This window comes from Pelodiscus sinensis, chromosome 1 (assembly GCF_052426305.1).
Source record: "Pelodiscus sinensis isolate ZL-2025 chromosome 1, ASM5242630v1, whole genome shotgun sequence".
In the NCBI taxonomy this organism is placed as follows: Eukaryota; Metazoa; Chordata; order Testudines; family Trionychidae; genus Pelodiscus; species Pelodiscus sinensis.
The window spans coordinates 3,591,762-3,611,489 of NC_143052.1; the positions used below are offsets into that span (position 1 = coordinate 3,591,762).

The window sequence follows — 19,728 nt, forward strand, 5'->3', positions numbered from 1 at the left end:
CACCCTGCCCCACACCGTGCCTGGCTGGCTGGGGAAGGACCCCATGGCTCCATGCACACACCTTGGTCCTCCGTGGGGATCCCCAAGCCTTGGGTGCTGAACTCAAGGCACGTAGGCATGGGCTGCCATAACCCAGGGCAGCTAGCGCATCTCCCCGACAGCCACGGGGCACCGCCGGGCTACGAGCCCGCCACCGGGGCTGCCTGCAAGTGGCACTGGGTGTGTCCCTGCCAGGGATGGGGGGCTGCGGCCATGGAGGTGGGAACCCCACTTTGCCACCCCCTCTCCCGCCCTCGGGGCGTTACTCGGGGGGAAATGGGGAATTTCCCCTGACTCAGAATTGGTGCCGCCCCCCCATTGGCACCCGGGGGCCAGGCCAGCACGGCGGGCGCCAGGGCCTGAGGCCGGCTGGGGGGCGAGGGAGCCGCCCTGAGCAAAGACGGCCGTCATCGCCCACTGCCGTCAGGGAGGATGAAGCCGTCCACAGACAAAATGGCCGCCCCTGCGCGGGTCAGGGGGCTGCAGTGGGCTGAGGGACTGTGAGGAGCGGCCGAGAGAGACACTGGGACAGGTGCATGGGGAGAGTGGGGGGGGGGCAGGGGGATGTGTGGGATGAGGGGGCAGGAGGGAGGGGGCAGGGGGATGTGTGGGTTGAGGGGGTGGGAGGGAGGCGGGGGCAGGGGGATGTGTGGGATGAGGGGGCGGGAGGGAGGCGGGGGCAGGGGGATGTGTGGGATGAGGGGGCAGGAGGGAGTGGGGGCAGGGGGATGTGTGGGTTGAGGGGGTGGGAGGGAGGCGGGGGCAGGGGGATGTGTGGATGAGGGGGCGGGAGGGAGGTGGGGGCAGGGGGATGTGTGGGATGAGGGGGTGGGAGGGAGGCGGGGGCAGGGGGATGTGTGGGATGAGGGGGCAGGAGGGAGTGGGGGCAGGGGGATGTGTGGGATGAGGGGGCGGGAGGGAGTGGGGGCAGGGGGATGTGTGGGTTGAGGGGGTGGGAGGGAGGCGGGGGCAGGGGGATGTGTGGGTTGAGGGGGAGGGAGAGAGTGGGGGCAGGGGGATGTGTGGGATGAGGGGGCAGGAGGGAGGCGGGGGCAGGGGGATGTGTGGGATGAGGGGGTGGGAGGGAGTGGGGGCAGGGGGATGTGTGGGATGAGGGGGTGGGAGGGAGGCGGGGGCAGGGGGATGTGTGGGATGAGGGGGCGGGAGGGAGGTGGGGGCAGGGGGATGTGTGGGATGAGGGGGCGGGAGGGAGGGGGCAGGGGGATGTGTGGGATGAGGGGGCGGGAGGGAGGTGGGGGCAGGAGGATGTGTGGGATGAGAGGGTGGGAGGGAGGTGGGGGCGGGGGGATGTGTGGGTTGAGGGGGAGGGAGAGAGTGGGGGCAGGGGGATGTGTGGGATGAGGGGGCAGGAGGGAGGCGGGGGCAGGGGGATGTGTGGGATGAGGGGGCAGGAGGGAGGTGGGGGCAGGGGGATGTGTGGGATGAGGGGGCGGGAGGGAGGCGGGGGCAGGGGGATGTGTGGGATGAGGGGGCGGGAGGGAGGCGGGGGGATGTGTGGGATGAGGGGGCAGGAGGGAGGCGGGGGCAGGGGGATGTGTGGGATGAGGGGGAGGGAGGGAGGTGGGGGCAGGGGGATGTGTGGGATGAGGGGGCAGGAGGGAGGTGGGAGCAGGGGGATGTGTGGGATGAGGGGGCGGGAGGGAGGTGGGGGCAGGGGGATGTGTGGGATGAGGGGGCGGGAGGGAGGGGGGCAGGGGGATGTGTGGGATGAGGGGGCGGGAGGGAGGTGGGGGCAGGAGGATGTGTGGGATGAGAGGGTGGGAGGGAGGTGGGGGCGGGGGGATGTGTGGGTTGAGGGGGAGGGAGAGAGTGGGGGCAGGGGGATGTGTGGGATGAGGGGGCAGGAGGGAGGCGGGGGCAGGGGGATGTGTGGGATGAGGGGGCAGGAGGGAGGTGGGGGCAGGGGGATGTGTGGGATGAGGGGGCGGGAGGGAGGCGGGGGCAGGGGGATGTGTGGGATGAGGGGGCGGGAGGGAGGCGGGGGGATGTGTGGGATGAGGGGGCAGGAGGGAGGCGGGGGCAGGGGGATGTGTGGGATGAGGGGGAGGGAGGGAGGTGGGGGCAGGGGGATGTGTGGGATGAGGGGGCAGGAGGGAGTGGGGGCAGGGGATGTGTGAGATGAGGGGGCAGGAGGGAGTGGGGGCAGGGGGATGTGTGGGATGAGGGGGCAGGAGGGAGTGGGGGCAGGGGGATGTGTGGGATGAGGGGGCAGGAGGGAGTGGGGGCAGGGGGATGTGTGGGATGAGGGGGAGGGAGGGAGGTGGGGGCAGGGGGATGTGTGGGATGAGGGGGCAGGAGGGAGTGGGGGCAGGGGGATGTGTGGGATGAGGGGGCAGGAGGGAGTGGGGGCAGGGGGATGTGTGGGATGAGGGGGCAGGAGGGAGTGGGGGCAGGGGGATGTGTGGGATGAGGGGGCAGGAGGGAGGTGGGGGCAGGGGGATGTGTGGGATGAGGGGGCAGGAGGGAGGCGGGGGCAGGGGGATGTGTGGGATGAGGGGGCGGGAGGGAGGGGGGCAGGGGGATGTGTGGGATGAGGGGGCGGGAGGGAGGTGGGGGCAGGGGGATGTGTGGGATGAGGGGGTGGGAGGGAGGTGGGGGCAGGGGTATGTGTGGGATGAGGGGGCGGGAGGGAGGGGGCAGGGGGATGTGTGGGATGAGGGGGCGGGAGGGAGGGGGCAGGGGGATGTGTGGGATGAGGGGGCAGGAGGGAGTGGGGGCAGGGGGATGTGTGGGATGAGGGGGCGGGAGGGAGGGGGACAGGGGGATGTGTGGGATGAGGGGGCGGGAGGGAGGTGGGGGCAGGGGGATGTGTGGGATGAGGGGGCGGGAGGGAGGCGGGGGGATGTGTGGGATGAGGGGGCGGGAGGGAGTGGGGGCAGGGGGATGTGTGGGATGAGGGGGCGGGAGGGAGGCGGGGGCAGGGGGATGTGTGGGATGAGGGGGCAGGAGGGAGGTGGGAGCAGGGGGATGTGTGGGATGAGGGGGCAGGAGGGAGTGGGGGCAGGGGGATGTGTGGGATGAGGGGGCGGGAGGGAGGCGGGGGCAGGGGGATGTGTGGGATGAGGGGGCGGGAGGGAGGTGGGGGCAGGGGGATGTGTGGGATGAGGGGGCAGGAGGGAGGGGGGCAGGGGGATGTGTGGGATGAGGGGGCGGGAGGGAGGCGGGGCAGGGGGATGTGTGGGATGAGGGGGCGGGAGGGAGTGGGGGCAGGGGGATGTGTGGGTTGAGGGGGGAGGGAGTGGGGGCAGGGGGATGTGTGGGTTGAGGGGGGGAGGGAGTGGGGGCAGGGGGATGTGTGGGATGAGGGGGCGGGAGGGAGGCGGGGGCTGGGGGATGTGTGGGATGAGGGGGGGGGAGGGAGGCGGGGGCAGGGGGATGTGTGGGATGAGGGGGCAGGAGGGAGGCGGGGCAGGGGGATGTGTGGGATGAGGGGGCAGGAGGGAGGCGGGGGCAGGGGGATGTGTGGGATGAGGGGGCGGGAGGGAGTGGGGGCAGGGGGATGTGTGGGATGAGGGGGCAGGAGGGAGTGGGGGCAGGGGGATGTGTGGGATGAGGGGGCAGGAGGGAGGCGGGGCAGGGGGATGTGTGGGATGAGGGGGCAGGAGGGAGGCGGGGCAGGGGGATGTGTGGGATGAGGGGGCAGGAGGGAGGCGGGGGCAGGGGGATGTGTGGGATGAGGGGGCGGGAGGGAGTGGGGGCAGGGGGATGTGTGGGATGAGGGGGCAGGAGGGAGTGGGGGCAGGGGGATGTGTGGGATGAGGGGGCAGGAGGGAGTGAGGGCAGGGGGATGTGTGGGTTGAGGGGGGGAGGGAGGCGGGGGCAGGGGGATGTGTGGGTTGAGGGGGGGAGGGAGGCGGGGGCAGGGGGATGTGTGGGTTGAGGGGGGAGAGGGAGGCGGGGGCAGGGGGATGTGTGGGATGAGGGGGCGGGAGGAAGATGGGGGACGGGGGATGTTTGGCAGGCTGCTGCAGCTCCTCAGAGCCAGCCCCCGTCCGTATCAGGCACAGCCCAGGTGCACCGGGTGCAGCCCCATAGCTGCTCAGGCTGGGGAGGAGCAGCCCATTCAGGGAGGTAGTGGGGCACGCCAGCCTGCCCCTGCTTAGGACCAAGTTGGGATGGGAGATGGAGGGGTCAGATGGCAGCTCCCCCAGCTGGGGGTGGTTGTGGGGCAGGGCCAGGCCGGGTAATTCTCACGGACGGGTCGTGGGTCATGGGATTTGGGTATCTGCAGCAGCAGCTGCTGCACCGGTGCCAGACGCTGGATCTCACAAATGTCAGGGCGGGGCACAGGGCAGAGCTGTGCAGGGGCCTTAGGGCTGAGGACACGCACCTGCCCCTGCCCCTGCCTCCTGGGGCGGAGAGTGGACTCGGGGGCAGCAGGAGGCCTGGGAGGGGGACAGTGTGAGAGTGGTGGGATGAGGGGAAGCCATTGGGCAGAGGGGCATAGAATAGATTCGTAGATTGTGATCGGGGGTGGGGAACCGCTTTTAATTCAGTGACTGCTGACCTGCAGAAAAATCAGGTGTGGGCTGAGAAGCAAAAAAAAAAAAACCACCAAGGCGGGCTCCCCAGTGCTGACGGGGGAGCCCTGGGCCTCAGGGGCTGGATCCAGCCAAGTCGGACCTTAGGTTCCCCCCCATCTAGAGCCTGTAGAGCACAGGCCCCAGGAAAGAATTCACCAGGACCCTGGTGAATCACTCTCACGATGAAAAATGCACAATTCATCTCTAGTGTGAACTTTCTTCCGCTTCCTCCCATTGGCTCATGTGAGTCTGTTAGCTTGGTACTGGAGCCAATTTACCTTCTCCCTGTGGAGGTTCATAGAAACCGTGAGAAAGTCACCTCTGAACCTCCTCATGGTGAAGCTAAATAGATCGAGATCTTGAAGTGCTGGAGTGTAACTAGACTACAGGGGTTTTTTTTGGAAAAATGGCCGTTTTTCTGAAAAAACTTCACTTACGCCCACACTGTTATTGCTTTCTTGTGAAAGAAAATCGAAAGAACGCAGGGGTTTCCCGACATTGGTAAAGCTCTTTCTACGAGGAAGAACACCTTTTCCGAAAGGGCTCTTTCAGAAAAAGGCATGTGTGGACGCGGAAGAGGGAGCTTTTCTGAAAGAAGAGGCCTCCAGGAAAAAGAACAGGTGCTGTGGGGACCACTCCATCCATAGTAATCACAGCTTAAATGCGAGAGAGTATCCACTCAGTGTGGACGCTATCTTTCGAAAAAGCAGATTGCTTTTTCGATGCACTTTTGCTGTGCGGATGCTTCCTTTCGGAAGAAGTTTTTTGGAAGAGCTCTTCCGGAAAAAGCTTCTTTTGAAAGAAGCGTGTGGTCTAAACATACCCTTGGTGCAAAGTGAATACAGTAATAGGAATTGGACGGCCGTTCCCCTCTCTGAGGGGTGAGAAGCGAATTCGGGTCTCCCGTCGGGGAGAGGCCTGACCTTCTCCCAATAAAAATAAATTAATGGAGATTGCCTATCTCCTAGAACTGGAAGGGACCTTGAAAGGTCATCAAGTCCAGTCCCCTGCCTTCACAGCAGGACCAATTACCATCCCTGACAAATTTTTGCCCCAAATCCTTAAATGGCCTCTGCAAGGATTGAACTCACAAACCTGGGTTTAGCAGGCCAATGCTTAAACCACTGAGCTATCCCTCTCCCCAATGGATTGGCAAAGGAAGAGAAACAGACCGGAACATCATTTCAGGGTTTTTTTTTAAAAGAAAACACGATTCCCTGGGTCATGTTCAGGATTCCTGCCAGTCTGACACACGACTTTTACTCTCTCGAGGTGTTTCCCGTGCCTGTCCCTGCGGGCCCCCATGCCTGTGCAGCAGAGGAAAGTGAAAGGCACCCCCTCCCACATAAATGTCATCTACCAAGCCAAGCAGGATGGACCGGCTGCTGACACCGCAGCTGCAGGTATCTCCTCCTCTAGCCGGGGGGAGACACTCAATCCCCTCGCCCCCTTTGCCACTCTGACCCCCTCCCTAGTCTGGGCCCGGCCTTGCCCGCTCCTCCGTGCCACGCACCTTCTTGCCACGACAGCGAAGAAACACAGAACGCGGCGTTTTCTTCCCATGCGAAACAAGAGGCTGTAGCGCAATAAGGGGAAGAGGAGGGTCCCTAAAGCTCCTCTGCCTCTCGTTGCTTCACGGCAAAGCTGCCCCCTCCGGCCGGCACTGCCATGCACACAACATCCCATCTGCCTCCTTAATCCACTGACCAGGGCCAGAATTGGCAGGGGGGCTGCCCCGGGACATGGTCAGGGAAGGTTCTGGTGGCAGGGAGCTGGGCCATGGGGTGCCCCTCTCTGGGGGGATCAGGAAAGGTTTCTGGTAATGAGTGACCCCCATTTTGCTGGGGTCCATGACTGCAGGCTGCCTTACCAGAACATCTAGGCTACGTCCAGACTGGCATGATTTTCCGGAAATGCTTTTAACGGAAAAGTTGTCCGTTAAAAGCATTTTTGGAGCAGAGCGTCTAGATTGGCACGGACGCTTTTCCGCAAAAGCACTTTTTGCAGAAAAGCGTCCATGGCCAATCTAGACGCGCTTCTTCGCAAAAAGGCCCCGATCACCATTTTCGCAATCGGGGCTTTTTTGCGGAGAACAAATCTGAGCTGTCTACACTGGCCCTTTTTGCGCAAAAGTTTTGCGCAAAAGGGACTTTTGCCCGAACGGGAGCAGCACAGTATTTCCGCAAGAAGCACTGATTTCTTACAGTAGGAAGTCAGTGCTTTTGCAGAAATTCAAGCGGCCAGTGTAGACAGCTAGCAAGTTTTTCCGGAAAAGCGGCTGATTTTCTGGAAAAATTGGCCAGTCTAGACACAGCCCTAGGGCACAGGACACAAGGAATTCCCATGCCATCCATGGGGCAGGGAGCCGGGTGCTATAAGGCCATGAGGAGAGGGTGCCTTGGCTGCCTGCCTGTTTAATTTAGTTGTGAAGGAGAAGGTGGTAATAAAGTAGTGTCTAGAGCAGTGTTTCTTAAACTTTTTAAGATTGAGGAACACCAAACAATAATAATTTTTTATGAGGAACACCAAGGATTTTTTGTTGAGCAAAAAAAAAAAAAAAAAAAAAGTTAGGGGAAAAAGGGTGAGGGGGAAAGATATCGAGGAAAAAAAGCGGTCTGGGGAAAGTTATTGAAAAAAAAAAAAAAGGTCTCCTGCCCCTTTAAGGGCAGCCCTTTTTAATTCTGTTGTTCTCCGTGCCACACCTCCGACTGCCTTGCGGCTCACCGGTGTGCTACGGGATACAGTTTAAGAAACACTGGTCTACAGGCCTCACTCCAGCTCAGGGTCCCAGCGAGTCTCTCATTGCAGAAGCTTAAATAGCCCTGTGGGAGAAAGGCAGTACGAGCACCCCCATTTTACACACAGGGAGCTGAGTACAGAGAGAAGAAAGGCCAGTTTCACCGAGGGGTGTAGGGCCTACCCCCTTTTTTAGGTCCCTAAGTTCAACATTCAGGTGCTCCTGCCTTTCTTAAATCTGCCGCACAGCTGCCGCTTAACCCACTAGGTACTTACATTGTTAGAGAAGAAACAGGAGACCCAGGAGCGGATAGGATAAACAAACTGCTCTATTGAGGACGCATGCTTACCTCGGACCTCCAATGTAACGTAACAATTTGGCTCCAGTTACACCCTTTTATCAATTTTAGTATGTTAATTCACACGTCTCTCACTACTTCCCCTAAAACCTTATTTAGTACGTTAACTTCCATATCATGAATGTTAGCAGGCAGGTGATGAATATTATTATACCCTCCCCTAATTACTATATAGAGAATTTCTAATTAAATCAACACTGGTCCACACTACAGACTTTCCGAATCAGCAGGTTACAGGGATTACAAGAAAAGTGACCCTGACAATATTTTTTACAGAGCAAGAGAGAATACGTAAGGATACGTCTAAACTGCACGGCTATTTTGGGATACTGGAAGTAACCTGAAATAGCTGCCCTACATCTACACAAGCCACCTGTTATTTCAAAATATTTCTCGAAATAACGGGCGCGCTCTTTTGCCAAACCGCTAAACCTCATTGCATGAGGGATAAGGGATGGCTCGAAATAGCACGTTATTTTGCAATTTGGTGCTGTGTAGACGTGCCAAATTTCAAAATAAGCTATTTCAAAGTTGTTTCAAAATAAGATACGCAATTTGCATAGCGCGAATTGCCTATCTTATTTTGAGTTTAGGGTGCTGTGTAGACACATCCTAAGAGACATAACCAAGAAGAGTAGCTTCATGCTTATCTATCTTTCTAGGTTGCAAGATTGGAGGGGAAAGCATGTTTATACATTAGAAAGGATAATACTTGTTTTGGCTGGGCTCTAATCTATCTTTCCAGATTGCACACACAAGCGGGAAAAAAACATACTCAAAGGCAAGGCCTGTTCTGGCTGGACCCCTTCTCCACTGATGTATAGTCATGTCAGGCCCCTATTAATTCTTACATACCCCAACATACTTTTCCTAGGCACCTACATTTCTGCTGGTTCAGGCTGAACCTCTCTAGTTCAGATCTCTCTGGTCCGGACACATCTGGGCTCTGTCTAGACTGGCAAGTTTTTCCGCAAAATCATCTGCTTTTGCAGAAAAACTTGCCAGCTGTCTACACTGGCCGCTTGAATTTCTGCAAAAGCACTGATGATCTCATGTAAGATAGTCAGTACTTTTGCGGAAATACTATGCTGCTCCCGTTTGGGCAAAAGTCTTTTTCCGAAAAACTTTTGCGCAAAAGGGCCAGTGTAGACAGCAGAGATTTGTTTTCCGCAAAAAAAGCCCCGATCACGAAAATGGCGATCGGGGCTTTTTTGCAGAAAAGTGCATCTAGATTGGCCACGGACGCTTTTCTGCAAAAAGTGCTTTTGCGGAAAAGCGTCCTGCCAATCTAGACGCGCTTTTCCGAAAATGCTTTTAACGGAAAACTTTTCCATTAAAAGCATTTCCGGAAAATCATGCCAGTGTAGATGTAGCCCTGTTGTTTGGCATGTTTTTAGTTAGCCAGATGTCCGCTTAGCATGGGTGTGGCCAAGTTTCCCATGGCCCCATAATGTTTTTTTACAGCCACCAGTCCTGGCTCTCAGTGTTCTGTGCTGTTATTTAGCTCTGATGTACTCCTCAAGGTCTTCCAAGAGCCCAGTAAGCAGTGGACGTGTTGGTAATGCTGCTAGACAACATTGACCTCCCATGGTCCAGAACATTTTCTGGATCCGGATTAGAGAGGTTCAACCTGTAGATGGCTTTGCTAATGCCTAGATCCTGGTACCACGCCACAACTAATGAGCTACTTCAAGCCCCACCACAAGCCAGAGCTCCAGGAGCCCTGAAACAGGATTCTCAAACTACACGTCCCTGCACCTGGCCTCCCAGTAGGGCCTGACCCCTTAGTGCATGTCTATGCCTTGGAGTCTGCGCAAAAGACAGCCAGGTGTGTGTCCCAGAATACCCAGGAGACTAGAGGGTAGGGCACTCAGCTGGGACCTAGAAGACATCCCAGGAGAGACCTCCTACCACTCGGCTACTGGCGTAGACACTTCACATCAGGAGAGGGTTCCCGGCTGAGCCTCCCAAGCAGAGGGGAACGTGTGTTTATGTGCTCCATTTCCTTCCTATTAGAAACTCCATGGCGTCGCCCCGCCATAATCCTTACGCCTCTCTGCCTGCTCTTGCTGATTCTGGTGATTGTAATGGCTCAGCGGGGTGAGTGTTTTACAGACTCAGACGAACACTGGCCCTGAATTACTCCCTTCTTTTGATGTGTCGGTGATTTCCACGCCATGCATCTGACAGAGTGGTTTTATGGTGCCACAGGGCTCCTCATTGCAGATACAGACTAGTACGCTTGCCCCTCTGAAACTCAGAAAAGTCTGTCTCTAGCAGCTGCTGTTCAGCATCCTCCTGGGATACCACTGGAATGGAAGGAGGATCACCATCACAATCTGAAATGAGGACATCATCTTCCTCTCTTTTCCCCAACGGAAATATTTATTGACCTCTTCTGCCTTTTCAGCATGATTGATAATTCTATCACTTCAATCTGATAATAGACCAATCCCAGGGTGTGTCTAGACTACAGAGTTTTGTCGACAAAAGTGGACTTTTGTCGACAAAACTATACCTGCGCCTACACTACCGCTGAGTTCTGTCGACATCACGTCGACAGAACTCAGCAGTTTTGTCGACGCTGGTAAACCTCATTTTACGAGGCATAACGCCTTCTGTCGACAGAAGGTGTTATTGCATGTAAACTGTCCTTTGCGTCTACACTACCATGTCAACAAAGCAGCTTGCTTTGTCGACAGAACTGAATGTAGTGTAGACACTCTTTGTCGACAGAAGTTTTGTCAACAGTATCTGTCGACAAAACTTCTGTCGACAAAAGCCTGTAGTCTAGACGTACCCCCAGTGTTAACATAGGAACATAAGAACGGCCAGACTGGGTCAGACCAAAGGTCCATCTAGTCCAGTATCCTGTCTGCTCGAGGTGTACTGGTAGTTCAAATTAGAGATCCTAATTCGAACTACCTACTCCGTGCCGCGTGTAGCCACGGGCACGGAGTTCGGACTGAGGGGGATTTAAAAATGGTGGCGCCCGGGAAGATTCAAATGAAGCCCGGGATATTTAAATCCCGGGCTTCATTTGCAACTCCGGTTGCACTCATTTACCTACCTAGCTCGAACTAACGAGCTAGGGTAGACATACCCCAAGAGACATAACAAAAAAAAGCAGCTGCTGCTTATTTATTTTTTTAGGCTGCAAGAACAGAGGGAAAGAGCATATTTATACATCAGACAGGATAATACCTGCTTTGGCAGGACTCTTTCTCTATTTTCCAAACTGCAAGAATGAAGGGGAAAAACATGCTCAAAGGGCAGTACCTGGTCTGCCTGGACCCCTTTACCCCTAATGTATAGCTATCCCAGACCCCTATTCATTCTTACATATTCCAGCAAAAACAACGGTGCCGGTTCTCCTCTTGCGCGTCCTTGAGTAAATACGGAATGACTCCTGTGATCTCATGGGAATTCGACTAGTGTTAAACTAGCTGACGCAAGAGGAGACTCAAGCTCTGCATTCCCGCTGTCAGTCAGTAGGTGGCACTGTAAAGAGCGCTGGGGTGACAGGTGCTGTAGCAACCGGCTAGCTCTGGGCACCACCGTCTTTTCCGTTCTCGTCTCTTTAAAGTTTACCATCTGACCAAGAAATCAGAGGAGCAGCTGGAGATCCTTGAAATAGAAAACATCGTCCTCTCGGAGACACTGCAGCAGCTGACAACTGGCAAAGGTAAGGAACCACAGCTACAGCCTGGGAGGAAGAGACTCTGCCTATCCACCAATTCCTCCCGCCCCTCTATGTCAGTTGTGTAGCTGAAGTCAAAGTAGCTTAACTCGGCTTTCTCCACAGCAGGAAGTCGAAGGGAGAACGCTCTTTCTTCGACGTCCCTTGCTCCTCGTAAAATGAGGGTTACAGCAGTCAGACTAAGTCCTCCAGCTTGACAGTATCATATATGTAGTAGCCCAATGTCTATGACTCTGTAACGCTGAAATGCTGGCTGTTCCCTCTGGGCGGCGCTGTTGCCTCCCTGGCTGTACGTCATTGCCCCGCCCCCCTTCGCGCCCCCCTTCACCTCCCGCTGTGGCACTCGGCTAACTTCTGCGCCGCTCAGCCGGACCGCCGCAGAGGAGCCCAAACGGCCACTTGCTCCCCTGCGGTGGCCCAGCTAAGTGGTGCAGAAGTCAGCCGAGCACCACGGCGGGAGGCGAAGTGGGGCAGGGCAGTGACGTGTGGCATGACAGCAGCTCCAGGCCCCGACCCCTGGCCGTGAACATCACCATCCCACCCCCCCTTCACCTCCCGCAGTGGCGCTCAGCTGACTTCTGCGCCGTTCAGCCGGGCCGCCGCGTGGGAGCGAGTGGCGGAAGCGGCCGTTTGGGTTCCGTGGTCCCCCGAGTGAGAGGCAGGAGGGGGAGAAGAGAAAGAGAGAGACAGAGAGAGAGGCAGGAGGCGGAGGAGAGCTAAGAGAGAGAGAGGGGGAGGCAGTAGGAGGAGGGGGAGGAGAGAGACGGAGCGAGAGACCGGAGGCTCAGGAGAGAAGACAAACGTGGAGGAGAGACCTGAAAAGCCTGTCTTATGATGGGCTAATTGGCTAGTTTCAAAATAATGGCTAGCTGTGTAGACACACTCTTTGTTATTTCGAAATAACGCTGCTGTGTAGATGTACTTAGAGCCTCAGCTATTCTCTCCTTCACCTCTGTTCTGACCCGTCTCTTGATTCCTCCCTCCCTAGATCCTTCTCTAGCTTTCCTTCCATCCTTATATCCTTGTCTGTTTCCTCTGCTCCCGATCTGTTTCTGATCGGACTCTCTTCCTTTTGTTGTGACCATCACATCCGTAGACCATCAGGGGCTAGAAATTCTTGTCTCCATCTTCCTGTTACACCTGTTCATGGAAGAAGGGGTTATGACTGTACCTCAGTCCAGGACCTGCGCTCTCCGCTGAGACGAGGTATCCATTTGCTGTGCACCCCACTTGTTGCTGAAGAAAGGGGCTGACGGTCAAAGGCAGTAGGTCCAGCGGAACTGCTCAGTGCGAGAAGAGGCAGGCCAGGATGGGTCAGGGGTTTAGAATTCTAAGCGAGGGGAATTTCCCATCATCCTTCACACCCCGCAGTGCGGAGCTGCGGTACCACAATGCTCGTGGAGGGTGAGGACTGAAAGCCTGTCTTGTTTCCCTTTTCTTCAAGAGGACAACTGCAGCATGTGTGAGGTGGGCTGGGACCAGTGGGGCAACAGATGTTACTTCTTTGCCACGAGCGTCAAAACCTGGCACAGGGGCTTAAAAGCTTGTACCTCGATGTCGGCCAGCCTGGTGAAGATCGAAACGAAGAAGGAGCTGGTACAGAACCCCCTCCCCCGGTTCTCCTCTCTGTTGATATTGGTAGCTGATAAGACTTGTATATAAACACCGAGGCTGCGTCTAGACGGGCATGATTTTGCGGAAATACTTTTAATGGAAACGTTTTTGCACAAAAGCATCCGTGGCCAGTCTAGACGCGATTTTGCGCAAGAAAGCCCCGATCGCCATTTTAGCCATCAGGGCTTTTTTGCGCAAAACAGTTCTTCCTTGTCTACCCTGGCCCTCTTGTGCAAGTATTCTTGTGCAAGAGGGCTTTTTCCCGAGCGGGAGCAGGAAAGTATTTGCAAAAGAAGCACTGATTTTGTACAGTACAAAGTCAGTGCTCTTGCGCAAATTCAAGCGGCCAGTGTAGACAGCTGGCAAAATCTTGCCAGTCTAGATGCACCCTGAGTGTCTGTGGCACGCTGGGGAGGAGAGACCAATTGGCAGGGGGATATGGATTGGAACATGAGGCCTTTCACCTCTAGAGCACCAGGTCCAGCCCAGACCCAGGTCGGGAGCAACCCCCTCCATTGAGTTCCCAGTGGTGTTAACTGGGAACTTTTTAGAGACCAGTTAACTTCCTTGCTATCGTCCTTTTTGGAGCCCAAGGAAGGCCTGGCTTATCGGAGCAAACACCCTCAGCTTGTCCTCAGAGGCTGGTCTCTGCTTCTGTCATTGCAGGTCCTTTCAGGAGCACAAAGGGCATTTAAAGAAGGTTTCCCCCTCATTAGTTAGCGCCAGGACTGGGGAGTCCCATTGCAAATGACTGAGCTTTGGGAGCTAGCGATCAGGGGTGGTGGGTAATGCAGGCAAAGGAAGGCACAACCTTCCCAACACTGCCTACGCACCCCAGCTACCAGGAAACCTGGAACCCGGCTCCCCGACCACCAGAGAGAGATGAGGCTAGGACCTCAGCACGACAGCCCTGGCCCTGCAGGGGGCCAGGAAGTATTGGGCTAGGTGGGTGGGGCTTGGCTCCAGGGGCGGGGCCTCGGGTGGAAGGGGTTGGGCTAGGGCTTGCCTTCCTCAGCGGAGCACACCCGCCGCCCCTCCTGGCAAGCAAGGAGCAGGGTGAAATAGCAATTTATGGAGCTCACTACTGAGGAGTTCCTGGAACCCGGGACACCGAAGCAAATCAGTTAGGGTATGTCTACACTACCCCGCTAGTTCGAACTAGCGGGGTAATGTAGGCATACCGCACTTGCAAATGAAGCCCGGGATTTGAATTTCCCGGGCTTCATTTGCATAAGCGGGGAGCCACAATTTTTAAAACCCCGCTGGTTCGAACCCCGTGCAGCGCGGCTACACGGGGCACGAACTAGGTAGTTCGAACTAGGCTTCCTAGTTCGAACTACCGTTATGCCTCGTGAAATGAGGAGTAACGGTAGTTCGAACTAGGAAGCCTAGTTCGAACTACCTAGTTTGTGCCGCATGTAGCCGCGCTACACGGGGTTCGAACCAGCGGGGTTTTAAAAATGGCGGCTCCCCGCTTATGCAAATGAAGCCCGGGAAATTCAAATCCCGGGCTTCATTTGCAAGTGCGGTATGCCTACATTACCCTCCTAGTTCGAACTAGCGGGGTAGTGTAGACATACCCTTAAGAAACCCGAGTTCAGGCGGAGATTCCTGCCTGCCTGAGAAGTGCATTTAGCATCGTGAACTAGGAGACGTGGTTAACCTGCCTTGGGCAGGGGGCTGGACTCGATGGCTTCCTGCGGTCTCTTCCAGCCCTGGGATTCCATGTGGACAGGGCCGTTGAACTTTGTGTTTCTGGGCAGGACCAGAGCAGCTAGCTGGGGGGTCCTAGCAGCAGGGTCTCCATGCTGACATAGTGGACAGTGGACGAGGTGCAATATGAGGTTTTTTCCACCTTGTGGGACTGCACCCAGCACTAGCCCCTCACGGCAATGAACCACTGCACAGGATGGGCCTTTGGTGACTCTGGCTTGGTAGCTCCTGAGTCTGCGGTTCCTGCTTTTATTCCTCCTTCCTGCCAAGAATAATCTTATTTGGGCCCAACACAAAGGGGTCGGGTGGTTTGGTAGTTAAATCAGGCCCTAGAAGCCAGGGGATCTGGGGTCGCAGTGCACGTCCCTGGGAGGGTCCCGGAGACCAGGAGCCTAGCGTGAGACACCTCTACCTTGATTTAAGACAATTAAATTATTGGCCTGATTTCCAGAAGGGCTCCGCCTCTCATCTCCCCCAGACGCCTTCAAAGAGAACAGGGTCTTTCAGGGAGGGGCTGATCATTGTCCTTTGCTGTCTGGAGCAGGAGTTCTTGCAACGCGAGACCTCCAAGCACTTCTACCCACGCCAGCGAGATCGTTACTACTCGCCCTTCTGGACGGGGCTGACCTATGACAATAACATCGGGAACTGGACGTGGGCGGATGGCTCCCGCTTCTCCTTCCAGCTGTACGTTGCTCCTCCGTGCGCACGCCCATCACAGGCGTGCCAAACCAGGGAATGCTGTGAATGGTGCAGGTTCTCCACCCTACATGGGGTTCACGGTTACAACCAACAGCAGGTTTCTCTTCCTTTTACCGACAGGAGAATATTGTAAAATGGCCAGCTGGTTTCTGAGCAGGTCTGTCCACAACAATCCATCTTTAACGCAACTGTGTGTAACCCACCTCCATGAGGGGTATAGGCAGCCCGAGTACACTGCCACGAAACTTGGTGTGCTCAGGGGGTGAGAAAGTTTTAGTGCAGTAACTTGGCCATGTAGGTCAGCCCTGAGTATCTTCCCCAGCCCTGAAGAAGGGCTCTGTGCAGCTCTCAAGCTTATCTCTTTCACCTCTGGAAGTGTGTTGAATAAACTCACTCATCTTGGCCTGGTGGGAACCACATACAAAGCAGGCCTGACTCCTCAGTGCCTAGCCTTGCTGGTGTAAAGTGCCAGGCTACGTCTACACTGGCATGATTTTCCGAAAATGCTTTTAACGGAAAAGTTTTCCGTTAAAAGCATTTTTAGAAAAGCACGTCTAGATTGGCAGGATGCTTTTCCGCACAAGCATTTTTTGCGGAAAAGCGTCCGTGGCCAATCTAGACACAGTTTTTTGCAAAAAAGCCCCGATCGCCATTTTCGCAATCGGGGCTTTTTTGCGGAAAACAGTACTATGCTGTCTACACTGGCCCTTTTGCGCAAAAGTCTTTCGGAAAAAGACTTTTGCCCAAACGGGAGCAGCATGGTATTTCCAGAAAAGCACTGATGATTTTATAGGAGATCATCAGTGCTTTTCCGGAAATTCAAGCGGCCAGTGTAGACAGCTGGCAAGTTTTCCTGCAAAATCAGATGATTTTGCGGAAAAACTTGCCAGTCTAGACACAGCCCCAGTGTATAGATTTGGTTTTCTTCCCACTTAAGAGGCAAGACCCATGGAGGTTTGTCAGTCTGGCCCCCTTCCTTTGTGCATTATGGTGAATGCTTAACTGCCATCAGACAGATTTGAACCTGGGACCTCTGGAGTTTCCTGTAGGCGCTGCTGCTACAGCTTGAGCGATGAAGCCAGCTGGTAGTCAGCCTTGGGCCTTTAGGTCTCTTGAGCTTATCTGTTGCTGTGGTCTAGGTGCCACTGCATGAGCCAGTGAACCACGCTAGGGCTGTGTCTTCACTGGCGCGGTCTTGCGCCAGAGCTATGCAAATGAGGCTAAGCGTGGAATATTGCCGAGCCTCATTTGCATATCTAATGAGCCGCCATTGTTGTGGAAGAGGCTCTTGCGCAAGAAGGAGCTGTTTACACTGCCCCTTCTTGCGAGGGAAAACCCCTCTTGAGCAAGGCCGTTCTTCCTGAAAATAATCAGCATAACAGCATGGCGCAAGAGGGTTTGTCTTGCGCAAGAAGGGGCCATGTAGGCAGCTCCTTCTTGCACAAGAGCCTCTTCTGCAAAAATGGCGGCTCATTAGATATGCAAATGAGGCTCGGCGATATTCCACGCTTAGCCCCATTTGCATAGCTCTGGCGCAAGATCGCGCCAGTGTAGACATAGCCTTGGTGTGTGGGTTACAAATGCGCTTTCAAATGTACGTGTGTGACGGCGTCGCTGGCGTTCCCCCGATTCTGCACCCCCGTAGCAGCCAGAACAGTCTCCACCCACCAGCAGAATAGAGGGGTTTATTGAGTTTCCAGAATACAGCACAGCACAGACGTGATGTGGTACTAGGAGGGGGGCTAGGATGTCCCAGATCTCTTAAGGCGGGTGCCTGAGGCCCTGGTCTCCACGCCCCCTCCCTAGGCTGTCTCCATCATGTTTCCAGCCCCAGTCTAACTCTTCCTCCCCCCACGTCCTTCCTTGGTTCCCACCTCCTTCCCTTCCCCCAGCCAGAACGGGTCGGGGCAGTGTCTGCCCCCTGCTGGGCCGTGCTCACAGACAGGGCCCGGAGGGGACAGCCCAGGCCTAGCGACCAACAAGATGCCCCCAACATCACAACATGGTGTCCCTTGCTACTGTCAGTCAGAAGCTGGGGGTGGGCATCAGGGGGTGGGATCTCTTGGGGTACGTCTACAGTAGGGCAAAAAAAAAAATTCAGCGACGCAAATTCTGCTATGCCAATTGCGCAGCGGAAATCAAAATAGCTTCCCTCGGCTTTTGGAGCTGCCGACACAGCAGGAAGTCGAAGGAAGAGCACTCGTCCTCCGACTTCCCTGGCTCCTTGAGAAAGGAGGGTTACAGGAATCGGAGTACGGAGTCCTCCGGCTCACCATCATTTCGAAATAATGGCTTGCTGTGTAGACACGCTCGGGTATTTGGAAATAACGTCAGTTGTTCCAAAATAAGGCTACTGTGTAGATAGTCCCTTGAGGATTCCCAGTTCTGTTTGCTTCCTCTGGGGCACCTGGCATCAGCCACTGTTGGAAGACAGGACACTGAGCAAGATGGACCCACCCAGCATGGCCGTTCTTACGTTCCGATGAAAACAATTCCTACCCAACGCAGCCGAGAAGGGGGAAAAGCCCCGGCCTGTGGCTGTCCCCCCTGCCTGGCAGTGAAACAAGACTTGTGCTTGGCAGGTTCCAGGTCCCAGGAGCCAAGGGCTGCGTGTATATGCAGAAGGAGAAGTTCTATACTCAGAGCTGTGCCAAGCGGGACCTCTATATCTGCGAGAAGCTCGCCAAGTTTGGGGGCCCCTGAGACGCGGGGCGGGTGCAGCAGATGGAGCAGCATTGAGGCTGGTGCGGATCTTCCCCATCTTGGCACGGCACGGGTGTCACATGGAGGCTGTTCTGTACAACCGCACCGAGCACAGCCTGTCCAGGCGCCTGTTGCCAAATTCTCTGTTAGTGAAAGGTTGTTGACAACAGTTGTAAGTTGCTCAGTTACTGACCCTGTTTGAGGCCGTATATAAAAAGCTGGTTCTAAAAAGCCCAAGTCACCCTTGTGCTTTTGTCTATTGCTCCTCATAAATTGTGCTGGGAGGGGCCTCTTCTGCGGCTCATTATGAGAATTAATTGCCTTTAATGGGTCATCAAGTTTGAATAGTCCAGTCACAATGGGCTGGCCAGACTGGATGTAACTTACCTTGTGGTGTTACCTCAGGAACAAACAGCTTTGAAATGCAGGTATGCACCCAATAGTGCTAACTTCAGACACGGTGAGGACAGGTGGATGTAAACAGGACGATAGTATATAGCAAATTTGTACAATATTTGTTGCAATTGTCAAAAAGAGGCAATATCAGTGATCTAGGCACCACAATGTCTATCATACAGTGTCTGACTCACCTCTGAGTTCACTTTTTAGGGCTTGTCTCTCCTATGGTATAGATCAACACAGCAGTGATTGATCCAACGGTGGTCAATTTATCGGGTCTCCTTAGACTCAATAAATCAACCTCTGAGCACTCGCCCGTCGACTCCTGTACTCCACCAGGACGAGAAGAGTAGGCGGAGTCGACAGGAGAACCAACCTTACTACGTGGAACACACCACAGTAAGGTTTGCTGTTTGCGTCGCCCAAGTTACCTGTCTTAGGGTAGTCAACAGTATGAAATTAGGTTGAATTTAATAAGGGCGATTTTTTTAGCCCCCAAATTTACAAAATCAAAGATGCGTGTCCTCACTGGGTGCATGAAGTCGACAGAGTGTGACCCCAGTGGTGTGGCTACCTTCGACTTTAACAGCACTGCTCTGTGGGTAGCTATCCCCACCGTTCCTGTTGCCCCTTTGCATTCTGGGTTAGGCTCCCAGTGCCTGATGGGACAGAAACATTGCCATGAGTGGATCTAGGTACCCGTCATCAGCCTCACGTAGTCATCTCTTCCCTCCCTCCCTTCTCGGAAGCAATGGCCTACAATCTTTTTGCACCCTTTTCCCCCTGGTTATCTGTGCAGATGCCATAGCAAGGCAAGCATGGACACTACTTAGCTTCCAACTGCTGTGGCAAGCATGGAAAACACCTCCTGCCTTATGCTGCAGATTGTAGACAAGCCCTGCACCTCTATTGCCTTGACATCGCATGAACGGAGAGTTCTGCTGGAAATGACAGCGGGCCTGGCTCCTCTTGTTACAGTGCAAAGAGCAATGGGGTGGAGATCTGGAGAAGTTCGGAACACGTGAAGAATGAGCACAGTAATCAAAAACACAGTGTAGTTATTCATCGGGGTCAGGATTTACTGCCGCGGTGTCCTCACAGGTCTCTGGCTCCATTGATGATGATAACCAGAAGGCTGCTTGGCTACGTCTACACTGGCATGAATTTCCGGAAATGCTTAAAACAGAATAGTTTTCGTTATAAGTATTTCCGGAAAAAG

At 55.3% G+C, this 19,728-nt stretch overlaps 1 protein-coding gene across 1 annotated transcript; it reads left to right on the top strand.

Moving 5' to 3' along the window:
* The first annotated feature begins 297 nt into the window (after positions 1 to 297).
* Positions 298 to 18,326, top strand: LOC112545267 (natural killer cells antigen CD94-like). The gene is made up of 7 exons (XM_089775988.1): positions 298 to 571; positions 5,856 to 5,986; positions 9,695 to 9,778; positions 11,265 to 11,363; positions 12,823 to 12,974; positions 15,250 to 15,392; positions 17,990 to 18,326. Exons 2-7 carry the CDS (start codon positions 5,887 to 5,889, stop codon positions 18,108 to 18,110), a joined length of 699 nt encoding a protein of 232 aa, XP_089632114.1. The 5' UTR covers positions 298 to 571; positions 5,856 to 5,886; the 3' UTR covers positions 18,111 to 18,326.
* The last annotated feature ends 1,402 nt before the right edge of the window (positions 18,327 to 19,728 follow it).